Below are 21,516 nucleotides of genomic sequence, written 5' to 3'. Positions count from 1 at the left end.
GAAAGCATTATGAAATTTCATGAATGCGTTAAATAGCAAATAAATACTGGCTTGTCGAGTAGCTATGTATGTTGCCTCATTGCACCTGGCCAAGGCAGTGCATGTTTCAAGGAGTAAGTAAACGCAGCGGCGGTGACAAGTGATGCGAAAATTGTAACTGAATGTGTGCAGAAAACGGATAGTGTGGGCTAGCGTAGCTTATTTTCTGGCTGTAGTGTGGGCGGCGGCGGCAAGCGGTATGATGCGGTGTATAACAGGCATCTGGGACCCTCGCTCGCTTTTTGCTGGCCATAAGCAGCCCACAAGCGAGCGGCAGCGGCGATACAGTGAACTGCAGTGACGAGCGACGACGACAGAGGACATTGGCGGCAGTGTATTAATTTTTTTTCGCTTGTCGCTGTCACCCAGTGCACTCTGCTGTTGTACCTTTTGAGTTACGTTTTTGGCGTCGCCTGTCGCCGTCACTGCATGTGGTCACCCCTTCATCTTAAGAAACTCGCCGCTAACGCGAGCACATGCGTTAAGTGATAATCACGCTGTTATTTAGACATGTCTGCCAGAATAGCATCCCGAAAACGGAAAACCATACCGAAAACAGAACTAACAAGCACTTCCGAGCCGAGAAGCCTAATCCATAGCCCTTTGTACTAGCCACTTGCTGCCAATCCGATTCGCACACTATCCACAATTCCCATGTCGGCGTGCGATTGCAGCGACACTTTCCGCTCTAGGTGATATTGAGTAACTCTATGCGCGATTGCATGCAGGCAGCGGCTTCTGCCTCGGCCACAAAGCGACTCGCACCACGTGTGGCAATGGGAGGAGCGTGACGACTTTCGCTAATGGCGATGCACGCACCCTATGGTGGGAGCTTCGAAGCGTTCAAGGATGCCGGCTGGTCCCGCCAGGGACGATTAGGCCTACCACCGCGGAGAATATTTGATGGGCGCTTTCCTAAGCAGAGCGGATGCCATTTTACGGTGCAAATTTTTCCCACATGATCAGCTTCTTGCCCGCATGAACAACTTCATTTGCCGCTCGTGTAGCATCTCAGCGAGCGATTAGAAGTGGTCGCTGGAGCTACCCACATCGCGCAAGGGACCTCCTCCGTGGCTGTGTCAGCGAGCCTGTGGCTCACGAGGTGCGTTTTTGCGGGCAGAAAACGCTCCATGCGGTTCACGCTTGTGCCCGGATAGATAATTAAGCTCCAACAGAAACAGTGCGCCAGCCATGTATGCGCGCCACGTTTTTGCTTGCAGGAACCGCTTCACGCGGTTAACACTTTAACCGCGAATTTCAATGTAGTGAAATTTCAATGTAACGAAGTAAATTACGAATTTTACCGGCTTCATTACATCGAGGTTTGACTGTTTTTCCTAGTGAGTTCTCATTCCTGCCAGCAGTATGAAGTAAGTGAGGGTGGATGTTTTTTTAAGCAAATTTTGCTAGGCAAGGCGGGTGACCTCCTTGGGAAGGCAGTGGACGTCAGGTGAGCTAAACCACTTGGAGTAACGTGCACTGAAAGACGGCACTTGGACTTCTGGACTAAGAAGCCATTCCCACGCATTGAAATGCTGAAGGAAAGTTGTGCTCCCTCTCTCTCTTTCTCTCTTTACTGTAGTGGGCGGGGGGGGGGGTGAGGGGGAAACTGCCCTGTAGACTGGCTTTGCCGATCTTGGCGATTTGTGTGGACATCTTTAGATGTTTTGTGGCAGAATGTTAATGTGTAGCCGGCTGCTGTGAAAAGTTTTGTCTGTGTGTACGTAGAATGGTGGAGATACTTCACCAATTGCTCCAGCTTTATTGAGGAAGGATTGCTGCAGCATACTGCAACAAAGTGGCTCTTTTTGAGCATAACAGAACCAAAGGCGTGCCACTCTGCTCTCCAGAAAGCGAGGGGAAAAAAATATGCCCTTAAAGGGACCCAGAAAAGCTTTGTGAAGGTGGCAATCAAATGCATTCAGGTGGTAGAACACATAACGGGGGATTTTTTAGCCAAGTGTGAGCCCCATACGTTGTACGGATAATTTGCAAAGAATTTTTGAAGATAGCCTTTCTCAGCCGATGAGCGCGACGCTGCAGCGCATACTGAACAGTTACCGTTGAAACTTGCTGGGAGATATCTCCATGTACAAAGGAAGCCTTTTACATAGTTATCTCAGCTTTGAAATTTCGTGTCAGTACTCTTTTAAAGATGCATTACTAGAGTTAGAGGGGCATACCTGACATACCACACGTGAGCGGTATGTCAGGCATGACTGATTTATTGTGGGGTTTAATGCGCTGCCGCAACACAGGCAATGAGGCTCGCTGTAGTGGAGGGCTCTGGATTAATTTCGACCACCTGGGGATCTTAAACGTGCGCCGAAATCTCGTACACACAGGTGTTTTTGCTTTTCGCCTCCATCAGAAAAGCGGCGGCCGCGGCCGAGAATCAAACCCGCGTCCTCGTGCTTAGCAGCACAATGCCTTAGCTACTGAGCCACCGCGGCGGGTATGTCAGGCATGACACCACACTGGCAGGGTGTGTAGGGTTTTGTATGGTTTTTCATACTCTTCAGAGTTCACACATCAGCTGAGACCACTCAGTTTAGCGCAGAAGACTCCACAGGTGCCGGCACATCCTGGCACCTTCTTCAGCATGAGTGTGTACACAGGGAAGAACAGTCATTTTCAACAGCCTTTTGATCGAGAGTCTCTTGGCAGTGCCTTTGTGCAGTTTCCTCAGTAAAACCTCTGCAAAGGAATTCAGCAGGGTTACTGGTAACCTGCCAACGAAGGCCTCTTGAGCTGCAACTCGAAACTGAATGGGGCTTCACGCGGGCAGGGCCTTGTCAGGGCACTCCTCAGAGTGGCCGATGCAGTGTTCCGTTATGCGAATATCGAGTGTGCGGACATGAACCGGAGCAGGCTGTTCCTCAAGCGAAAATTAGAAAGTCAGTCGGGCGAAAGGCTTGGCCCAAAAGTCAGAAGTTGGTCTAAAAGGTCAAGAGGCTTTTGTTGGCGGGTTTCCCCATGGCCTCGCTAAATGACGTTGTGGCGGCTTTACTCAGAAGTATTGTGATGAGTTGGGGAGAGGGGGGGAACTGCTTACTTGGTGTAGTGGTGCAGTTGCATTCAGCGTTAGTAGTTAAAAAGTGCTTGCTGTGCATGCATGTGTGTACACGCACACGTGCACGCACACCAAGAGAGCCACCGGAGCGAAAGCTGCGGGGCGATGCCCTCCCTTACGGGTCAGCGGCGTCCAACCCCGTAGGGAGTAGTGAAGGGGTGGTCCGAGTAGGGGTGACGTCGGGATCGACGAGTGGCTACGTCCGGGCGCAGTGTACACACTGTGTCTGTTGCAGGCATTCAACAAAGTCTTTCTTCCTTCCTTCCTTCGCTGCTGTGCATGTGCCAGTGCTGTCGGCCCCTGTGTGCAGAGAGTGCGATCACTTATGTGCCTGTCTGGGCTGTGCATAGCGCAGTGTTCGACGACGCTCGAGTGGATTGGGCTCATGGTTCTCCAGAGCAATGGCCTGCTGCTCTGTGGCTACCACATGGTGAGTGCTCTGCCTTTCATGTGCAAGCCCAACATTGGGCGTGTGCGAATAGTGACTCGAGGTGAATACAAAGTGAAGAGTCATGTTGCGCAAACAGTTCTGGTACATGTTTTGCTATCACCAGCGCAAGAACGGAAAGTTACAATTTCTCGGATTCGCATGCTTTCCGTGAGTTCAACAAAAGTCTCAAGGAAACTGTACATAGGGATGACTGGTCACGATGCTGCTCGATACAATTGAGCTCATTTTTGAGCTCATACAATTGAGCTCATACAATTGAGCTCATAATTACTCATTTCTGGAGGAACCATAGACAAAACAGTGTTAGCCATAAAACTGTAATCTGTATGTTTTCCAATACTATGCGCCTCGAGCGCTGCCTGTAGGGGCGCCACTGAAATCCCCCTAGCGGCCCGTTTCGAAAGCAGTCGCGGGAGTCGCCGGCCCACTCACCACTGTCGCCGTTGCTTTTGCGGCACGTTCGCGACTAATATTTTTCGTTTGTACGCGTTGGAAATACATATTTATGTGGAGCAGTCACTCCATTCGCAAATGTGGTGTATTTACGAGAGTTTACATGCTTCTGACGCGATCTTACTGTGGTACATCCGGTCCACATAAGCGCCATGTGTGTGTCACAAGCTGGCGTCACGAAACCGGCATATATGCATGGAGCTGATTGTAATTCCACTGCCCTGAAATTTACTAACAGTACCTCCGTAAGCAGCGTTCATTCAGATGCTCATGCTACGGCTATACACTGCGATGTAAATCAGTTTGGTGTGCTTTCATAATCTAGCGGAGCACTCATACCTGACAGGCCACCAGTTACGCTTCATATCTCTGATATTGATCACTACCCTGAACAAGCCAATGTGGCATAAATTTTACGGATATTCTACGCAGTAAGTACGATGGATAATGCAAAATTGCATGCGGGAGTCAGCACGAATAATTTACGGCTGGGTCATCTTGTCGCGAGGTGAGCTTTCCCAAACAGTCATCGGTTACACATATCCTCCGCTTATATCCGCAGCAGTGACTAAACGCTTCTTTGACACATCATCGTATGGCACAGGGAAACTGCAGAATTTAGCACAAAAGTGAAATCAGAGGCCCTTATCAAACACCACACTCTTCCAACGACACCTTTTATCGCTTGTGAGCTTCCTTACTGTATACTTCAAAAAAATGTGTCCGCAGAGTGATCAGCTGTTCGTTAAAGTCGAAAAACAAAATAAAGGTGAACACGCAGCTTGTGTGTGATTACCGTATTTACTCGCGTAATCCTCGCACTCGCGTAATCCTCGCACCCCTAATGTGAGCCACCAAAACTTGGATTTTTTGGTTCCTCGCATAATCCTCGCACCCCCAGCTTTGCAGCGGCGAAAGTTGCCTGCTCGCGAAACCCGCATGGTGCACGCGCTCTCCAACGCGCGCCCTCCCCCGCCGCCTCTCCGTTCGGCGGAGAGCGCTGTGTATCCAAGGCCATCCAGGCGCCCTAACAACCTGCATGGCTACTCTCTAACAGGCGCCCTAACACGCTACTCACACTGTGCTTGAGCTGGTTTCGCGCATGTTTCGCGTGCGCGTAACTAGACGGTGTTCGCGCAGCCCGCTGTCGTGTCGTTGTGTCGCCGTCGTGGTCCCGTCATTGAGCGGCAGCAGTCAATGAGTCACTCACGTCAGTGGTGGATAGCTCGCTGCCATTTTGAGAACTTTTTGATCGCTTTGTTTTGTGCTTGGTGCCGCTTCGCCATGGCGAAGAACGCCAGCTACACTGCCGCTTTCAAATTGAAAGCGATAGAGTACGTGATCGAACACGGCAACCGCGCCCTAGGCAGGCACTTCGGCGTCACCGACTTCAACGTGCGTTAGTGGAGTAGGGCACGCACATGATAGGGCGCGCACCAGAAAGCAAAGGCGGCAATTTCATGATCGCTAATCGACGGGAGACTGTTTACGTTGTAAATAATAAAATAAAAAGAAATAGCTGCTGTTGGCAACACTGAGCTTACATATACAAAAAAACGACCGCTATATTTAGCGGGCTGGCAGAAGGCAAATTGGCAACACTGTGCACCGGATTTTTTTCCCCGCATAATTCTCGCACCCCTATCTTTGCACTGACTTTTCCGAAAAAAAAGTGCGAGGATTATGCGAGTAAATACGGTACTAAAACGGTCATTTCTTGATTTCGCTCCGCATTTGTACACAACGATAGCCCCCCTCCTCCCCCTCCCTGTCTTGGAAAATATCAGTGCATTTCGCATCTAGTTAATCTATAGTAAGTCCTATCTTGCCTAAGACGAACGTCTCTAGGATTTCCCAAGCTGCACTGGTTTTTTTTCATTCTCGCACGAGCTATTACATTGCTTCCGGACTTGGCAGACCATTTATTTTTCCGTGGCTTCATTAACTCTCCTTGGTCCATGCTATCAGGCGGGAGTGGGCACGTATTTAACGACCCACAGACTTGGAATATACTTAACATGGTCGCGTGGCCTCTATTTATATAAGCACAAGTTATTGTCAGGTATTAGGTAATCACTTCTCCGAATGATATTTTTCTACGGCGTATACATTCAGAACAAGGCCGAATTCGTTGTATGCGCTGCAAAACGAAACGAACCTCTCACTGTGCCAATAGCAGGTCTAAACGAGGCGTCAATAGAATTCGCTTGCGCCTGAGATATTCGGAGGTGACAGTGGTGATATGCCGCTGCCGTGCCCGTAAAAGCAGCGAAGAAGCGCGCAGTACCGCGTCCCCGGTTAGCTCTTGTCAACGTTTTTAGATTAGGTCAGTTGGCAAAGAGCGCGGCCTTCCAAGCACCGCGGCGCGGGCCGGTGCTGTCGCCGACCAGGCGGTGGCGCTGCGGTAGCGTTGAGATCGGTCTCGGCGCGTCGTCTGCTACTCCTTGCTTGGAAAGGCGCCGGTGAACGACCACCGCACACCGTTAATGTTCTTCTTTGGCATGCGAAATTCAACTTTGCTCTACTCTTACGCTTTAGTGACACAATCTTTACATTTTTATCGACATTATGACGAGAAACAAGCTGTACTGAAGAAAAAAAAAAAAGGCAAGGCAAACACTGCACAGTCCGCTTGACTTCGGCTGCTTCCCGTTCCCTATATTTATTTTTCCCCAGTACGGGATCCCTTATAGCTCAATAATCTTTAAAGCATATCCAAACACGTCTTACGCTAATGAAACTGCGGGAAAGCCTACAATAGTCAGCCATCTACTTGGAATCAAGAAAAGACGCCTCGACATTTTTATTTATGCTGTGGAAGCAAATGCAGTAGGTACGTTTTCACAAGAACATATTTACAACCTCAACAAAACTGATCAAGTGAGCCGATTGGAAACCAAGTGCTGACGTGCGCGCTCACGTGCACGCGCTCACGCAGCAAATTCTTGGTATTTTAACTGCGGACAGAAAAATTACGATTTGTTAAACAGCTTCGCTGTTAACAAAGAAAATTGAACCAATTATTAAACCAATGTTTTTTTATTTCTTTGACAGGTATAAATGTGGTTTCTCGAAAGAAATAAACGTTTTTCTCGGATGAGAATGTTTGTCGTACTGCTATTCTTTTTTGTTGGTTTGTAAATCTGATGGACTATCTGTTAGGGTCACAGAAACTTTCATTTATCTTCTTGTAGCCCTGATATGCCGATTTTTTAAAGCAATTAGCCTGGTAGTTTTTCCGTTGAGCCATCGCTTATGCTATCTTCTGCGTTGATTTTTCCTGCTAGTTTCTTTTAGGTTTAACGCGCCGACACTTCACAGGCGATGAGGCGCGCCGTAGTGAAGGGCTCCGGATTAATTTTGACCACGTAGGGGATCTTTAACATGCGCTGAAATCTCGAACACACGGGTGTTTTCGCTTTCCGCCTCTATCAGAATAGCGGCCGCCGTGGCCGGGAATCGAACCCGAGCCCTTGCGTCCAGCAGCACGGCGCCTTAGCCACCGCGCCGGGTAGGGATCTGATCTGACAGCACCGTGAATATGTTGTGCCACACACACTGCATGCCCTTTCACGGCAGTTGTTGCGGATGAAACGTCTGGAAACAGGTAACATTGGTTCCAAGGGGTGATCTTGGAACAAATGGGATGATCTTTAAGGTAACAATGTAGCGAGTAAACGTTGCTACATTCTTCTGCCTTGTCAGCTGGGGGTGAATATTCCCATTTTTATCGCTGTAGCTACACGGCGGGACAAGCAAACCTCTTGAAATAACTTCAACCGACAAGTTTTGCCCACTACTGCACCATTCTGAATCAGCACAATTGCACTCAGAATCTTCGAGCTTGTAGAAGTCGGGCATTGGCTGAATTCCTGCATAGCCGCGAACCACAGCTCAGTTCCCAACGTACGCGTGCTGACTTCGACGCTTTCTACACCACTCATACCGCCACTTACGCCAGTTTCATAGCGCAAAGGCCCATCATTTTGGCAGGACGCAACATAGGTGGGAACCACTGTCATCCATTTGGGTGGTTTTCAGCATGACTTTGATGTCTTTGGTGCCGACAGATGCTCAGGTATGTCAGGGAAAATACGGGGCGCCGCGCCGTCCCTCCGAGTCCACCTTCCTTACGGTATCCGTACAGTTTGGCCGTTCACGACGTGTTCGTAACAGTTGACGATGTCTGAAGGCTCACAATGAATGTCACAAACGGATGTTTATGGCGTAACCTTGAAGTTTTTTCGCGGAATCGCGCTTTCCCACGCCTTCAATACGTCAGGACCCTTCGGCGCTTTGAAGAAATGCCGCTGCACGGACTTTGCCGTTTCCGAAGCATACCCCGAACGGCAGCCCGGCGCGCAGCACGTCAACAAACCGCACCGACACTTCAGAGATCCACTAAAATATGTATGCACGATGACAGCACAGAGCTAATACGTTAATACAGACGTGACGAACAGGTGAGCACCAACAGCACAGCGAAAACACATGGCCGGGGCGAGCCTCGCCTGGCCTCGCTCCCCAAACTAGATCTCAACGCAACGCCAGCGCCACCTCTCGGAATGGCGACAAAATGGTGCCGCCTCTCGAGGCGCAGTTTGCAAACTGACCTAATCTAAAAACGTTGGCTCTTGTTGGCGTTCGAGCACTCTAATCAGGACGCAGCTGTTTTCTGAAGTGCCCTAAACGTACCATTTCTTACAGACATCACCATAACAAGATGTTTAGGGCGCGGAAAGGCAAAAAGAAGCGAAAGAGAACCAACACACTGCATGAGCCGCTATCAGCTGTGCAGCAGACATCCCGTAAGCGCCGCGGAGAAGCGGCGGCAGGCGGTGCGGCGATCACGAAGCTCGAGGCATATAAGCCCTGGTGAATGCAGTAAGAGAGGCGGTCTTTTGATGCACCGCTTGGAGCGAATTTTAGAGCTCATTAATCTTTGGTGTTTGAAATGGGCATTCGAAATGGTTCCTTGCCACTGGGGCCACCAAAGTTTAATGAGCTGTAAAATTTGTTCCAGTCGGTGAATCAAAAAGCCGCTTCTCATATTGCACTCACCGGAGTTCATAGTATTAGAAAACATAAAGATTACAGTTCTGTGACTTACACTGTGTTGTCAATGGTTCCTCCAGAAATGAGTAATTATCTCCAATTATCTTGGTAACTAATTGACTTACTCAAAAAATAATGGCATATTTGAAATCAGTGGTAAAAAAGCAGCAAGGCTGACAAGTTTCACAGTCTAACAATTAAAAGAAGCTGTTTTAACCAGTAAATTTAACCAGACTCACCAGTAAATTTCTTGCCAGTACTCTGTGATGTCATAGAGGCTTGTTTATGCAGTTGGCAGCAGCCACCGGCCAAAGCCACCACCAAGAAACATGACCGTGTGATTGTAGTGGTACTTCTGGCTCTATTTGGTTGTACCACTTCAAAGCTACCACAGTGTTAAAACGCTTGATGACCCTGCCTTTGGTATTTGCCCTTATATGTCACTCTTGAGATTGTGTAGTGAGAAGTTTGAAAGTTTTCGAGTATTTTTTATGTTTTTTGCGTGTGCGAAAACAACACCATTTGGAGGTGGATCAGAGTTGAGTGAGTTACCAAAGGCTAACACTTTGAAAGTTAAAAAATGGGCTGGCGATTACGATACTCCCTGATGCGATATTTGGGCGCAGCCGCAGTGCGCTGAGGCAGCACTCACTCGTGGGTTCTTTCGATGGCAGCGATGGTGAACCTCATATTAACGCACATCATAGTCACGCGCACGCCCCCCTCACGTTTTTGCCACGCGTCACGCCGTCGAGCACCTCGTGCGAGCACAGCATACTGCCCCCTCCTCTCCCCCTTCTCGCACTTTCGGAGGGCACCGGCTCGCGCCGCCATGGTGAACCGCCCTCCCCTCCCAATTTCGTGACACTCTCCTCGTTTGCTTTCTTTAATCGTTCGCTTTTTCTTTCACTCATCGGTCTTGCCATCGTTCGCTCAGTTATGCCGACAACGCGGCTCAACCCATATATGGCTGCCAAACGGCTGCGCCCTAAAAAAGCTGTATTTTGTCTCCATGGCCCCTTTAAAAGGCAGGAAGCCGGAAAAAGAAACAACGTACTCGGAGGCACTGGGGCTTGACAGCCGTGGTTAGAGGACTATAAATTGGCAGCCTTTCAATCCCAACTGTGGCAGGTGCTTGCTGGGTGGTGCTGGGCTTTGTTTGTGGATGCAGTAGTAGTGTAGAAGAGGCGGTACTTAATTAAGAGGCCTTGTTGAAGTGAGCATTCCTCCCCCCTTCCCCTTTGCCTTTGGTTCTTTGCAGAGCGACTTTGTGCTATGGAGCACGTGGCAGCAGCGGGCTGTGTTCCAGCTCAACTGTGGCGGGGGCCACCGGTCGTGGGACTTTGCCATGACCGGCAACGACGGCCTCTTTGCCTGCCTCAAGACGGGACGCATCATGGTGCAGCGGTGTGGCCTCAGGGAGATGCTGCACCGGTCCTGCATTCGGGTCTGCGGGCCCTTCTGCATTTAAATGCCTGAATGTGAATGTTCGGCTGTTCGACTATCAGATGATGTGAAATGATTGCAAATTTCGCTGGCCGAAAGACGGTAGGGAGGCTCACGTCTTGAATTTTATTTTTGAACACTAACTGCTTGTAAAGGGCCACTAAATGAACAGATGGTGCCAAATTGCAAGGGGAAACGTTTGTAATGAAGGCGAATCAAATGTCATGTTGTTTCCTTTGATACTCGAAAAGTTTCACATATTCACACACTCTTTAAAAAGGTTTATGACAAATTTTCAGTGCATGCAATCTTTTGTTATAGTGTTCTGGTTTCAAGGTCTGTCCTATTGCGTCTTGAAGAGAGTGTTGGTGCAATGCTGCAGTCTACTGTTTGCAGTGGGCTGGTTGGTGCACTACTTTTAATGGAATATCAAGGGCCCAAGGGCGGAAGCACATAAGATAAAACACGTGCCCATCGTCCTTCCTGGCCCGTCTTTCCATGCCGTTTATTTTACTTCCCAGTCTGCTGGTGTCAGAAGCGCTGGCTGCTGTGGTGTGGCACTAACATATTTCTGGGTTAATTAGGAGCAACCTTGAAAATTCAGAGACAGTAATGGAAACATTTTTATGGGTTGAAACTGCGGGGAAAACTGTGCTATGGGATTGTCTGCACGGGAGGGAGTAGGCAATAAGTTGCACGCATAAAGGCAGTGTGACGTGGAAGTGTAGTTCCAGCAGTGGTGGCAGTGTTAAGTGGGGGGCTACAGCCGCACTGTGGGACCATTGTGAGCTGCCTTACCTGCCATCATGATGAGAAGTGCCGGTTCTTTCGTCCTCCTTCTCTGCAGGCACCGTTGCATAGAAAAAAGATCTCCGCCATCTGTCTGCTGTTCAACGAGGAAAATGCATCTGGGGGTGAGTGCTACCTTTCCTAGTGGGGGGCAGCAGTCGCACTCAAGCTCAACTCTGTTGGGCTCTGGTGGCAGCCGACAGTTTAGCTAAGCACGTACCATGCATGGGGTCGAAATTTCATCCTGTTGGCCGCAATAACAAGTATGGCAGAAGACCTAAGCCCAGAAATTTTGGGGGGACAGTGCTTTTTGTAACTACAGAAAAGTATGTTGATAAGTTTCAAATGGTAGCAAAATAATAGGTGGGTGCATTGAAAGGGGAATAGATTAAACCAAGCACTGCCATCTTTCATTTGTGTTCAATTGATTCCGGCACATTTAGTTAGAAGCGGAATCTTGCGAAAAGTACGAAGTTTGTGAACTGGGCCTGCAGCATGGGTGGAGTGTGACACTAACAACTTGTGGCATGCATGTCATAGTTGAGCGAAATGCATGTCATACTGGCATGCAAAAAATATGCTCAATAGCGCGGGAGTATTGCTAGAACCTATATACCACACGAGTTGTTCTTGGGAAAGAAACGGCGGTAGTTCTGTTGTGCATTGCTGTTATATTTTCAGTTTGCCAAAGCTACATCGCCACAGCCGGTGAAGACAATATCATCACGATATCGCAGCTCTATCGTATCCTTTTTGCATTTGTTTCCTCGTGTCCTGTTGAGCATTGGTGCCTTGGTGCACTCTCGCAAAGTCTCACTTTAAGCGTGCAGTATACTTTTGTTGTGGACCTATGACTCTATTGTCAATTTTTTTATATTGCTGCGGATGTAACAAAAGGGGACGGTTTTATTTAAATGACCTGTTACAGGCCAGTCATGGAGTGGGAACGGGGGCCGGTCAGCAGTCAGCTGGTAGCACGCACATTCTCTACTTCCCCATTTCCTTGGCAGTCAACAACTTGATTCACTGTTCCCTAGTACATACACTATACGGGTGATTGGCCAGTCACCATTGCTTGTAGCTTGCGCGGTAACAATACATTCACAATGCCTTCTCAAGAGTGGTTCACACCAGCATGGATGCCAGGAAGTGTGTTTACTGTCTGTATTTCTTTTATTGCTTGTGGTGCTTGGCAAAGCTATGTCTTGCGCGTATGATCATCACACTTGTTTGTATCACCATGTACCAGAGTTGAAAAGGATATCTTGAGTGTCCCAGGCCAAAAAGAAGGGGGGGGGGGGAGGGGGGGGGGTGCTGAATCACTCACTTGGTGGTGGATGACCCAGCAAAGCCGTTTTGGTTTCATTAGGTTGCTGACATTTGCAAAAATGCAAAACCAGAAAGGATTGACCGGGTGGAGTCCAAACAAGTGCATGAAACAGCTGCTTCTTCCCAGTCGGCAGTGCCCAACATGGTTGGTGGTGGGAGCACTCTCTCCCCTCACCCACGTTTCTGCTGCTTCTATGCCGTGCCCTCTCCCCCTCTCTGCGGCGCTAATGCAGCACCAGCCCCAAACTCTCTCCACGCTTTCCTGTGCTGTGCCCTCTCTCCCTACCTGGATTTCCGTTTGCGGACATTTCCTCGTTGGGGTACCAGGGGCAAGCAGCTCTCTGTAAAAAACGCACCTGCACTGTGGCCTTGACGGGCCTTGCCAGAGGAGCGGACGCACCTGGTGCAGCGGGTGGCGTGCCGGCTGTACGGCCACATCTCCTCCATCAAAGCCCTGGCCTGCTGCTGGCCCACGCACCTGCCCATGCGGGAGGAGCGCCTGCTCGTCTCGGTTGGAGGACGGGCCCAGCTCTGCCTCTGGCGCGTCATCACCTCTCGAAAGTGTGAGTTATGGCTGCCCTTACGCTCTCTTCTATATGCCGGGCACGCTTTGGCTTCCGGTGGGCATTCAGAGCGAGCATTTCTCCACTAAGAAGGCTCTGCAGCCGTGCTGAGCTTCGGGTCTTGGTAGTCAATGGCCTGGCTGCAGATTTTTAGAATTGAGGGATGTACAAGTACTTGGCTGTAGAGTGCGAATGTCGGAGTGAATACGATTCTGAGTTCACATTTCTCGTATGCGCAGGGCCACCCATCACCCACACTTGATGGTACGTCCACGTGAGACCAGTAGTATGCCTGAATTTGAACTTCTAGCACTGGTACTTCTCTCAACCGCTGCCACTGGTGTGCTAGCCTAATTTGCTGGGTCTAAGACGACAATGCCTACAAAACTGCAGCTCAAAGGCATTGTAACGCAAAAGCATCGGTAGAATAGTTGCGCAGCTGTGTGCTGTGGTTGTAGATGCGTGGAAACGTGGGCACAGAAGTTTGCATTCTGGGAAAAGGAAATCTACATGCAAGATTTACAAAGTCAGCTTTTATGCTTCCACAGGTAAATCTAAATTTACTTTTGGACATTATGTGAATCCCAGGTTGCATTTATTTGGTGATTGTTGTGTCCTACACTCTGTCATCTTGAATAAAAAACACTTTAGATTGTTTAGTAGGGGTTCACCAGCTGGAGTGCATCATTTTATTGACGTTTAACGACTGATAAAAAGACATGCGATAGTTTGCTCTCTGGGGTTTGACGGAATAAGGTGGGCAAGCATAACAATCCTTAGTCTGTTGAAAGACTTTTCTACACTTGAGAAATTATGTTTTGGTGTTTCTGTAAGTCGAATTTAACCCTTCCAAGCCTTATTTCTCGTTGCTCCGAAGGCCTGTTTTGTTTTCCGAAATGCTCTTTTTCAGCTGGCACAAAATGACTCGGGTGAATCGCACCACATCACTGCGCATCTCGTAAATGCTCTTGTGACAATTGCAGTTGACATTTGTTGTGTGCAGGGCTTGGAGGCAGTTAGCACGGCGTCACCATTCCGAAATGCCAGTGCTAAAATCAAAATACAAGAAGGTTTGTGTGACGCACCGCTTAGTTAAACAGATTGTAACAAGGGTAGCTCGTTCAGATCCTTACTTTTAATCGCCACGTTTAGGATTGTTTTGAATTGATGGTGAGAACAGGCTGCGCTTTTCTTTCATTAAGTGTTGGCACACTACTTTGCGCCAGAGTTATTCGATAGTATAGGAAGTCGTGAAACACCCCAGAGGCACTGTGTATCAAAAGCTGTGTGCAGTTGGCCCCCTGCGCTGGGGACAAACTATTGGCTAACGGGGGCAATGGGGTAGCCTGTCAGGTGTGGGCAGAAAAACTATGTAGTGCTAGGCGTAGACAAAACGCCATGAAGGCATTTGTAAGCATTATTTAATTTAATGTTTCCCAACTGGGATAAGGAACTTTTATTTAGTAAGTTTTGTTAATAAAAGTGAATGTTTAGCAAAGTTCCCTAGGTGCCGAGCCAACACTCTTGCCGCTCAGTCACAACAAAGCGGGGGTGCTCGCATGGCCCGGATTCTGAAGCGGAGTTTTGCGACCGGTGTGCAATGAAGAAGTGTGCTTGGTGCAGGCAGCATGATGAGCGAGGAGCTCCACGACCACCGGCTGTGGTCCGTCGACAAGCAGCACCGTGGGGCGTTCCGGTTTCCCGTGGCGGACCCTCTGGCACGTTACCTGGACGTCTGCGTATGGGAGTACGCACCCACCGACTTCCGCATCGTCACAGCGGCTTCAGACGCCTTGATACGGTGGGTGGGCTGCTCGTGTGCGGGCTGCTGCCTTGTCACGTGAAAGGGAAACCGTGTAGAGCAAGCGGGGAATGTTGGGTGCGCTGAGTGCGGTGTGACACTCGGTGGGTTGTTCATCAACTTGCGAGAACAGCTGCTACCACGTACCATGTGCAGCGATTCCTTGCGCGTGTTCCTGTGGCAGGTGAGGTGGGATAAACGTGATTTGAGCGAGGCCCTGCGTGGTAGCAAGCCCTGTTTTCAGAACAGTCCTGGCTGCCTGTGGGCTGGGCTTGGCACCCTGGGGATGTGGGAGGTAACGCCCACCCCTGCCCCCACCACTCTTGGGAAACAGCGGCACACGTCACACGGCGTCCTCTAATGTGCTGGGAAAAAGCCGAATCCCAGCCCACACTTGCGGTTCAACCCCTTTGAATGCTGTCAGTAGGAAGGGTAGAGTAGAGTTCTACGTGGCAGTGACCAAACATTCTTTTTCCCCCACAAATACTCACCACAGCGCTGGTTCAAGACGAGGCGTGTGCAGGTTGTTTTGACCTTAAATGGGCGTCTTTAGAGACTCCTTTGTGGCCTAGCCGTTTTTCCATTCACACGCTCAAGCTTTTCACGAGTGTCGCATTTGGTGGCATGCCATATTTACTCGCGTAATGAACCCACTTTTTCTCCAGAAAATTCGGCATGAATTTTGGGAGAGGGTTCATTATGTGGGAAAAAATTGCAACAGATTTTTTAGAAGTTGAAATTCAACACAATACAGTTGCTAAGAGAAGCACGTCAGAGCCTTAGCATTTTCGTAAAAACACCTGGGTGATTCTGTAATGGAATTTCTTTTTTATTCTGAACATGCCAGTGGGCCCCTACTCGCCATGGAGCTGTCCTCACTAAAGTTGCTTGCGGCTTCACATTCGTAGTCGGCCCACAGCGCACCGTCTTCCGTGCCGTCAAGGTACTCCAAAACTTCTTTTCTCACACCCGGACACTTTACTTTTTTGGGCCCGCGAAACACACGGCGATCCTTGTTCGCCGTCCAAAAACCTTGTTTTCGCCCATAGCGTACACGCAGTGGGTCAACATTGAAGTGCTGCCCAGCCGCGTGGTTTCCATGTGCATCAACACATACTGCACCACCTTCAGTTTAAAACCGTCTGTGCAGCTCATGTACTGGCCCATCGTACGGCACGCACCAGGAGCACAAAGAAAGGTCAGAACACAGCTGAACAACAACACCACAGAGCGTCATGGCGAAGTCGTGGAACAGCAAGAGCAGAGGAGTACGGAGTACGTTTAGTGCTTTGTTTGCACGCCGCCGGAACCAGCCGGAATGGCAAAGAGCAGGGAAGGAGTGCGAAGTACGTTTTGTGCTTTGTTCGCACGCCACCGGGACCAGCCGGAACGGCAAAGAGGAGGGAAGGAGTGCGGAGTACGTTTCGTGCTTTGTTCGCACGCCGCAAGGTTTTTATGGCACAAGGTTTGTTTTGGGTTCAGCAGCAGGTGGCGCTCCACAAGCGCGCAATTTTTAACCCTTTGAGGGTCGAATTTTTTTTCCAAATGCGACCCCCCAGGGTCGATTTTTTTTTATTGCTGATTTAAATTCTTCGGATGAATCTATTTCGAGGAAAAATTATAGTAATTTTTTTAGGGTGACCATAATGTGACAAAAAAATCGTTTATGTTGTTACATATATGTGGTTTATTCAAGAGTAACACTAGAAAAATTCTGAATAAAAACGAGAGAGTAACAAGCCGGCACCTTTTGAGTGAGTCGAAATTAGATAGACATCAGTTTCGCGGGCGCAAAAAGCGGGAAGCGACTGGAGGACGATACCGAAACCAGCTGCTGCGCGTGCGCGGCCGGATGCGGGAGCGATAGTCGGCGCACCGCTCATAAAACACACAAACAAGGAGAAAAGAGCCTCATCAGTTTCGCAGGCGACCTTGGTCTGTGGCAGGCGCAAGAAGCGAGAGGCGCCCGGATACTCGGTGGGCGATACCCAGCGCGCCCCCTCATTACCGGATGCGCAAATGATAGCCGGCGCGCTGCTGAAGTAAATCATAAAAAAAATAAAAAGAAGAGCCAGTGTTTTCCGATGCCGTACATGTACAGCCGTGACCCTCAAAGGGTTAAATTGTGAGCCACAGCATTCCCGCTGTCGTCTCCAGCTACTGTTGAGACTTCTTTTTGTTGGAATGCGTTTTTACCATTTCTGCATCTACTGTGGCGTGATATCAAGTTACTGCGATCGTCTACAGCCTCAGCAACCATGCTGAGATAAAAACATATCCCCGCTGCATTTTTTATTCAAAGTGACAAAAAAAGTAAATTCTCAAGGAGAAAAGTGCGGGAAGGTTCATTACGCGAGTGGGTTCATTATGTTGGTAAATGCGGTATTTTATTTAACACCAAGAACGGCAACGGCGCTTACGTGCTTATCAAGAAAACAAATAACAATGATTTTCACGTATCGGAGAGCCGGCGGCCATCTCGAACATCCTGACAACCTTGGAACAGTGGTGTCACCTGGGGTATCCTGAACAAAACGAGCTATTTTGGATCTGCCACCGAATTTAGCATCTTTCTTCCATTGGTATGGTGCCTTTTGCACCTTCTCATCACAATCTGAGATTGCGAGTTTTGTAAAACCAATATGCTTTTTTTTTTTTAACTCTCACTCATGCTGTTTGAAGGTCAGGCGCTTCTGGGTTGTGGGCAGTCAGTCACAAGTGAAATGTGACTGGAAAAGTGGAAAGGGGAACATTTACAAACGAGCCATTATGTGCCAGCAGACAGTGTGCCATTTGGTACAAAACCTGGCATTCAGTGGTATTTTTCAAATCAGAATGGGAGGATGTATTTATTCATTTTGCAGAAGCAGGAAATTCAAATTTTTTTATCTTTAGGTCTGCACACCCCCCTTCTTCCCCCTTTTTTCTTTCATGTCTTGGTTAGCTGTCCTCGTAGTTTTTACCTTCTCCTTCAAAAGAATGCTTTCTGTTTGCAGGTCTTCACTGGTCATACGTAGACTGTACTGCAGCTTTAGGTAGGATTTGCTCACTGAAGTGGGCATCACAATTGAATCACGGCTCTCAACATTGTGCCGTCTCAGAGTTTGCATTGACACTAGCGCCAGATTCCTGTCTTGTTATTATTGTATGAAACTCGATGTTTATCACACACCACATGACTTGGTTCAGCCAGGAACTTTTACGAACCCAGCTGGCCATGATTGTGGGGGTGGCTTGGCAGGCTAGCTGATAATGCATGTTGCCATAGGGGTTAACAGCACACTTAGACAAGGACAAACCAAGAAAGCAAGAGAGCGTGCAATGCTTAATTGTGACTAATTTTTTGTTCAAAGAAGATTTGCATTAATACTCAGTCACAGCCAAATTCTTTGAATAAAAATTTCATTGTAGTTCAGCGCTGTGTCCTCACTTTCTTTCTCAGTCAGTTCTTGTCTATGTGCGCTATTAGCCCCCTTTTAAAATGGTCATGATCGTATCATCGAGATGCTGTTGCATTAGATTTTTCACAAAACTTCACCGTAAAGTGTGGCCCACATGGGGTGAATTTTGCGAACGAACTTTTCCCAGTGGTAGGAGCCAGTGCTGTTAACTTTTTGGGGGGCAAAGTCGCCAGGACGCTTCCTAAAAGTCGCCAATTATAACGAAAAGTCGCTAAGCAATGATGATGATGATTACTTTTTTTCTGAGATTTTTAGTTTTTGACTGGATTTTTAGTTTTTGACTGGCTGAGTGCTTGGAACGGCTACTGACGGCCACCTGCGGCCGCATTGCACGCTAAAGATCGCAGCGCCACAAAGGCTTGATCCTGTTTTGGCGTCACTTTTCGAAGCTTGTTCCGAGCACTACCCTGTTTCACAATATTTTATGCCTGTTTAGCACACTGTAATTCAATTTCTCAAAGTCTCCAAAAAAGTCGCTAAGACTCCAAAGAGATAGAATTGTCGCTAGCACGACTGAAAACACGCTAAATTTAGCGACTTTCTCGCTAAGTTAACACCACTGGTAGGAGCCACCTTGGCTAGACTCCATGTATTCTAGTTTACTCTACTACGGAAGAACGGATACTTTCCATGTTGAAACATCGTAGAGCTGCTCAAGCATAATTGTCTGAAAAATCATGCACCCACACATTTTCCCCTGCAGCTTCAATTCCAACCATACATATGGTTGAGCTTGTGCGAATAGTGATATTTTAGTTCGAAGCGAATTCGAAGCGAATAGTCCTTGGGGTCGAATACTTTCGAAATGAATTCGAATAGCTGTCAGGTGTCACTGAGCTTCCTGTCACTGAGACACCGAGCTTCCGGGCCTGGCAGGACCTCATAAAAAAGTTCTATACAGTGGAATCTTGATGCTACGTTTCTGGTTGATACGAATTTCGGGATAATACGAATTTCTGATAAATCCCGGTGAAATTGGATTGTTTACAATGGGAAAATTTTCGGCTCTTACAAACGGACCTGCGCGGCCCGGCGGATGATACGACTGAGCCGGTGAGGCGCCCGACCACCGAGCGAGCAAGCGACGGCGACGTATGTGCTCTCTCTCCCTTCTTTGTCGCTCTTTCTCCAGGAACGGCCTGGCTGTTGCTTCTGCTTGCGGAAACGCGCCGCGCATGTCCTAGACGCACTGACACTACAGCGGAACCACCTGCACGCTGCGTGCGGCGTGGCCGGCGGCGGCATCGGCCGCGAAGTGGTGTCGGGAGCTTGAGCGACTGCTTCTAATCGCTCTCTAGAATGCCGCTCAAGGCACGCACGAAGTTGCTTGTGCGGTAAAGGAGCTTATAATGTTGGCGAAAACGGTACTATAAACCATCATCCGCGCTGCTAGTAAAAGCACCGATGCAATATATGCTGGGGTGGTAAGCCTAAGCATATCTGACGAAGCCAGACGGCTGTCTCGAGCGCTTCAAAACTGCCGCCATGAGGCGCGCACCTCCCCATTGGCGCAAGTCGTCAAGCTCCTCCCACTGCCGCACGCGACGTGCGTCATTTTCTGAGCGAGGCAGAAGCTGTCTCGCGCGCGGAATTGTCGACGCGGGCGTCAAAAAATCGCATGCGCAACGCTGGCGCGCCCGAATCGCGTGCAAAAACGCGCCATGCGGTTCACGCTTAAGAAGGCTACGGCAACGTTCTGAATGTGGCTTAGCTTGTCTTGGCTCCACATGTAGTCAAGATGTAGGCCTGATGTCAATGGCACTGTGGCTTGCCTAACCAAACTGAAACTTGAACGCAGTTTTGATATTCGCTCACCCCGAATTCTTCAAAATATCGGAAATTTTAATTTCGAGTCGAAGCGAATTCGAATGCTGCAATATTCGTTCGAATATTCGAAGCCCCCGAATATTCGCACAAGCCTACATATGGTGCATTTGTAAGAACATATAGAAATACCAGTTTGTACTGGAGAACATGGTTTGGTGAGATAACGCTAGTATGTGGTATATGGGACATGCAGTGCAGAGCATCAAATCAACAGCACAGAAAGCTTGCCAGCATTGCAAAGGAGAAAGAGCTCTGATAATTCTAAATGGTGAATACATCCTTATCTACAAGTACAAGTGCAGAGTACAGCGGGGAACGTGTGGCACCTGTTCCCATGTTTGGGACCCAGAGACAGAGAGAAACTGCGTGTCGGTTTGGGTGCTGCTTGGGTGAGGGAGGATTGTTGATTGGTGTGGGTGAAGTTGCGAGCCCCTGAGCGACAAGTCTGACTTGCGCTGTCCAACAAGAGTGATGACTAGGCTGACTTCAAGGTGCATCATGCCTCCTTAAACACCATTTCATATACTATTCCCTGAACCCTTGGGGAAGCTCTTGTGGCTGCATCAGCTTGCCTCTGTCAAGTAGAACGAAGGCAGTGGTGTGGACGGCCCCCTGATTGCTACGAAAGCTGAAAGTGCTGGCAGTGTACACTGACTTCTCTAAGAGATTGAATCATTGCTTGCTCTCATTGGAATATCTGTACTTGGCGGCGGGCACTGGTGGCACTATGCGGGCTTCTTTGGCCTCCTGTTCTCTTGTGTCATATGTATGGGAGACGCATTCGAAGCATGGTGCCGTGGCCCTTCCGCAGCTTCTGTGAAGGAGAAACCTGTGCATGCAACCACTTGCAGCGTGTTCCGGTACCAGTGGGCCGGCGCCCTGGACGTGCAAGTGGTCATCCCAGCAGGCCAGCACTGTCTGTTCCGGGTTCTGCGCACCCCATTGCCAGTGTCCTGCAGTCCCCAAGCAAATCTTCAGCGCACGCTGCAGCCACTGGTGAGCACTTACCACCCAGAGAGAGAGAGAGAGAGAGAGAGAGAGAGTCCTGTTGGCCTGCCTGTCCTGCATCTTCTTTCCTCAAATGGTTTCTTGGCAGCATGTGCAAGTTTTCAATTGGAGAAGGGGTGATGGCCCAGTGTAGCACAATTTCCTTTCCCTGTGGCCTCCCCCTACTCTAGCTCCCACTCCAGTGGCGCAGTGGCTCAAACCCAAGGACATTGCAAGTTTGA

The 21,516-nt window shown here is 49.0% G+C and overlaps 1 protein-coding gene across 1 annotated transcript in view; it reads left to right on the top strand.

Moving 5' to 3' along the window:
- Positions 1-21,516, top strand: part of LOC144137052 (tRNA (34-2'-O)-methyltransferase regulator WDR6-like) — a gene marked incomplete at its 3' end in the record, with an annotated part of 102,496 nt that overhangs the window by 66,757 nt on the left and 14,223 nt on the right. The window contains 7 exon segments of the mRNA XM_077669442.1: positions 3,468-3,542; positions 10,333-10,518; positions 11,365-11,431; positions 11,988-12,050; positions 13,022-13,198; positions 14,822-14,999; positions 21,139-21,283. Coding sequence (XP_077525568.1) covers positions 3,468-3,542; positions 10,333-10,518; positions 11,365-11,431; positions 11,988-12,050; positions 13,022-13,198; positions 14,822-14,999; positions 21,139-21,283 — 891 coding nt within the window.

The sequence above is a fragment of the Haemaphysalis longicornis genome, unplaced genomic scaffold, assembly GCF_048455015.1.
Source record: "Haemaphysalis longicornis isolate Haplotype H1 unplaced genomic scaffold, Haemaphysalis longicornis Haplotype H1 scaffold_1, whole genome shotgun sequence".
Lineage (NCBI taxonomy): Eukaryota > Metazoa > Arthropoda > Arachnida > Ixodida > Ixodidae > Haemaphysalis > Haemaphysalis longicornis.
Note: the sequence above shows the minus strand (reverse complement) of the source record. Positions and strands in the feature narration are given on the sequence as shown.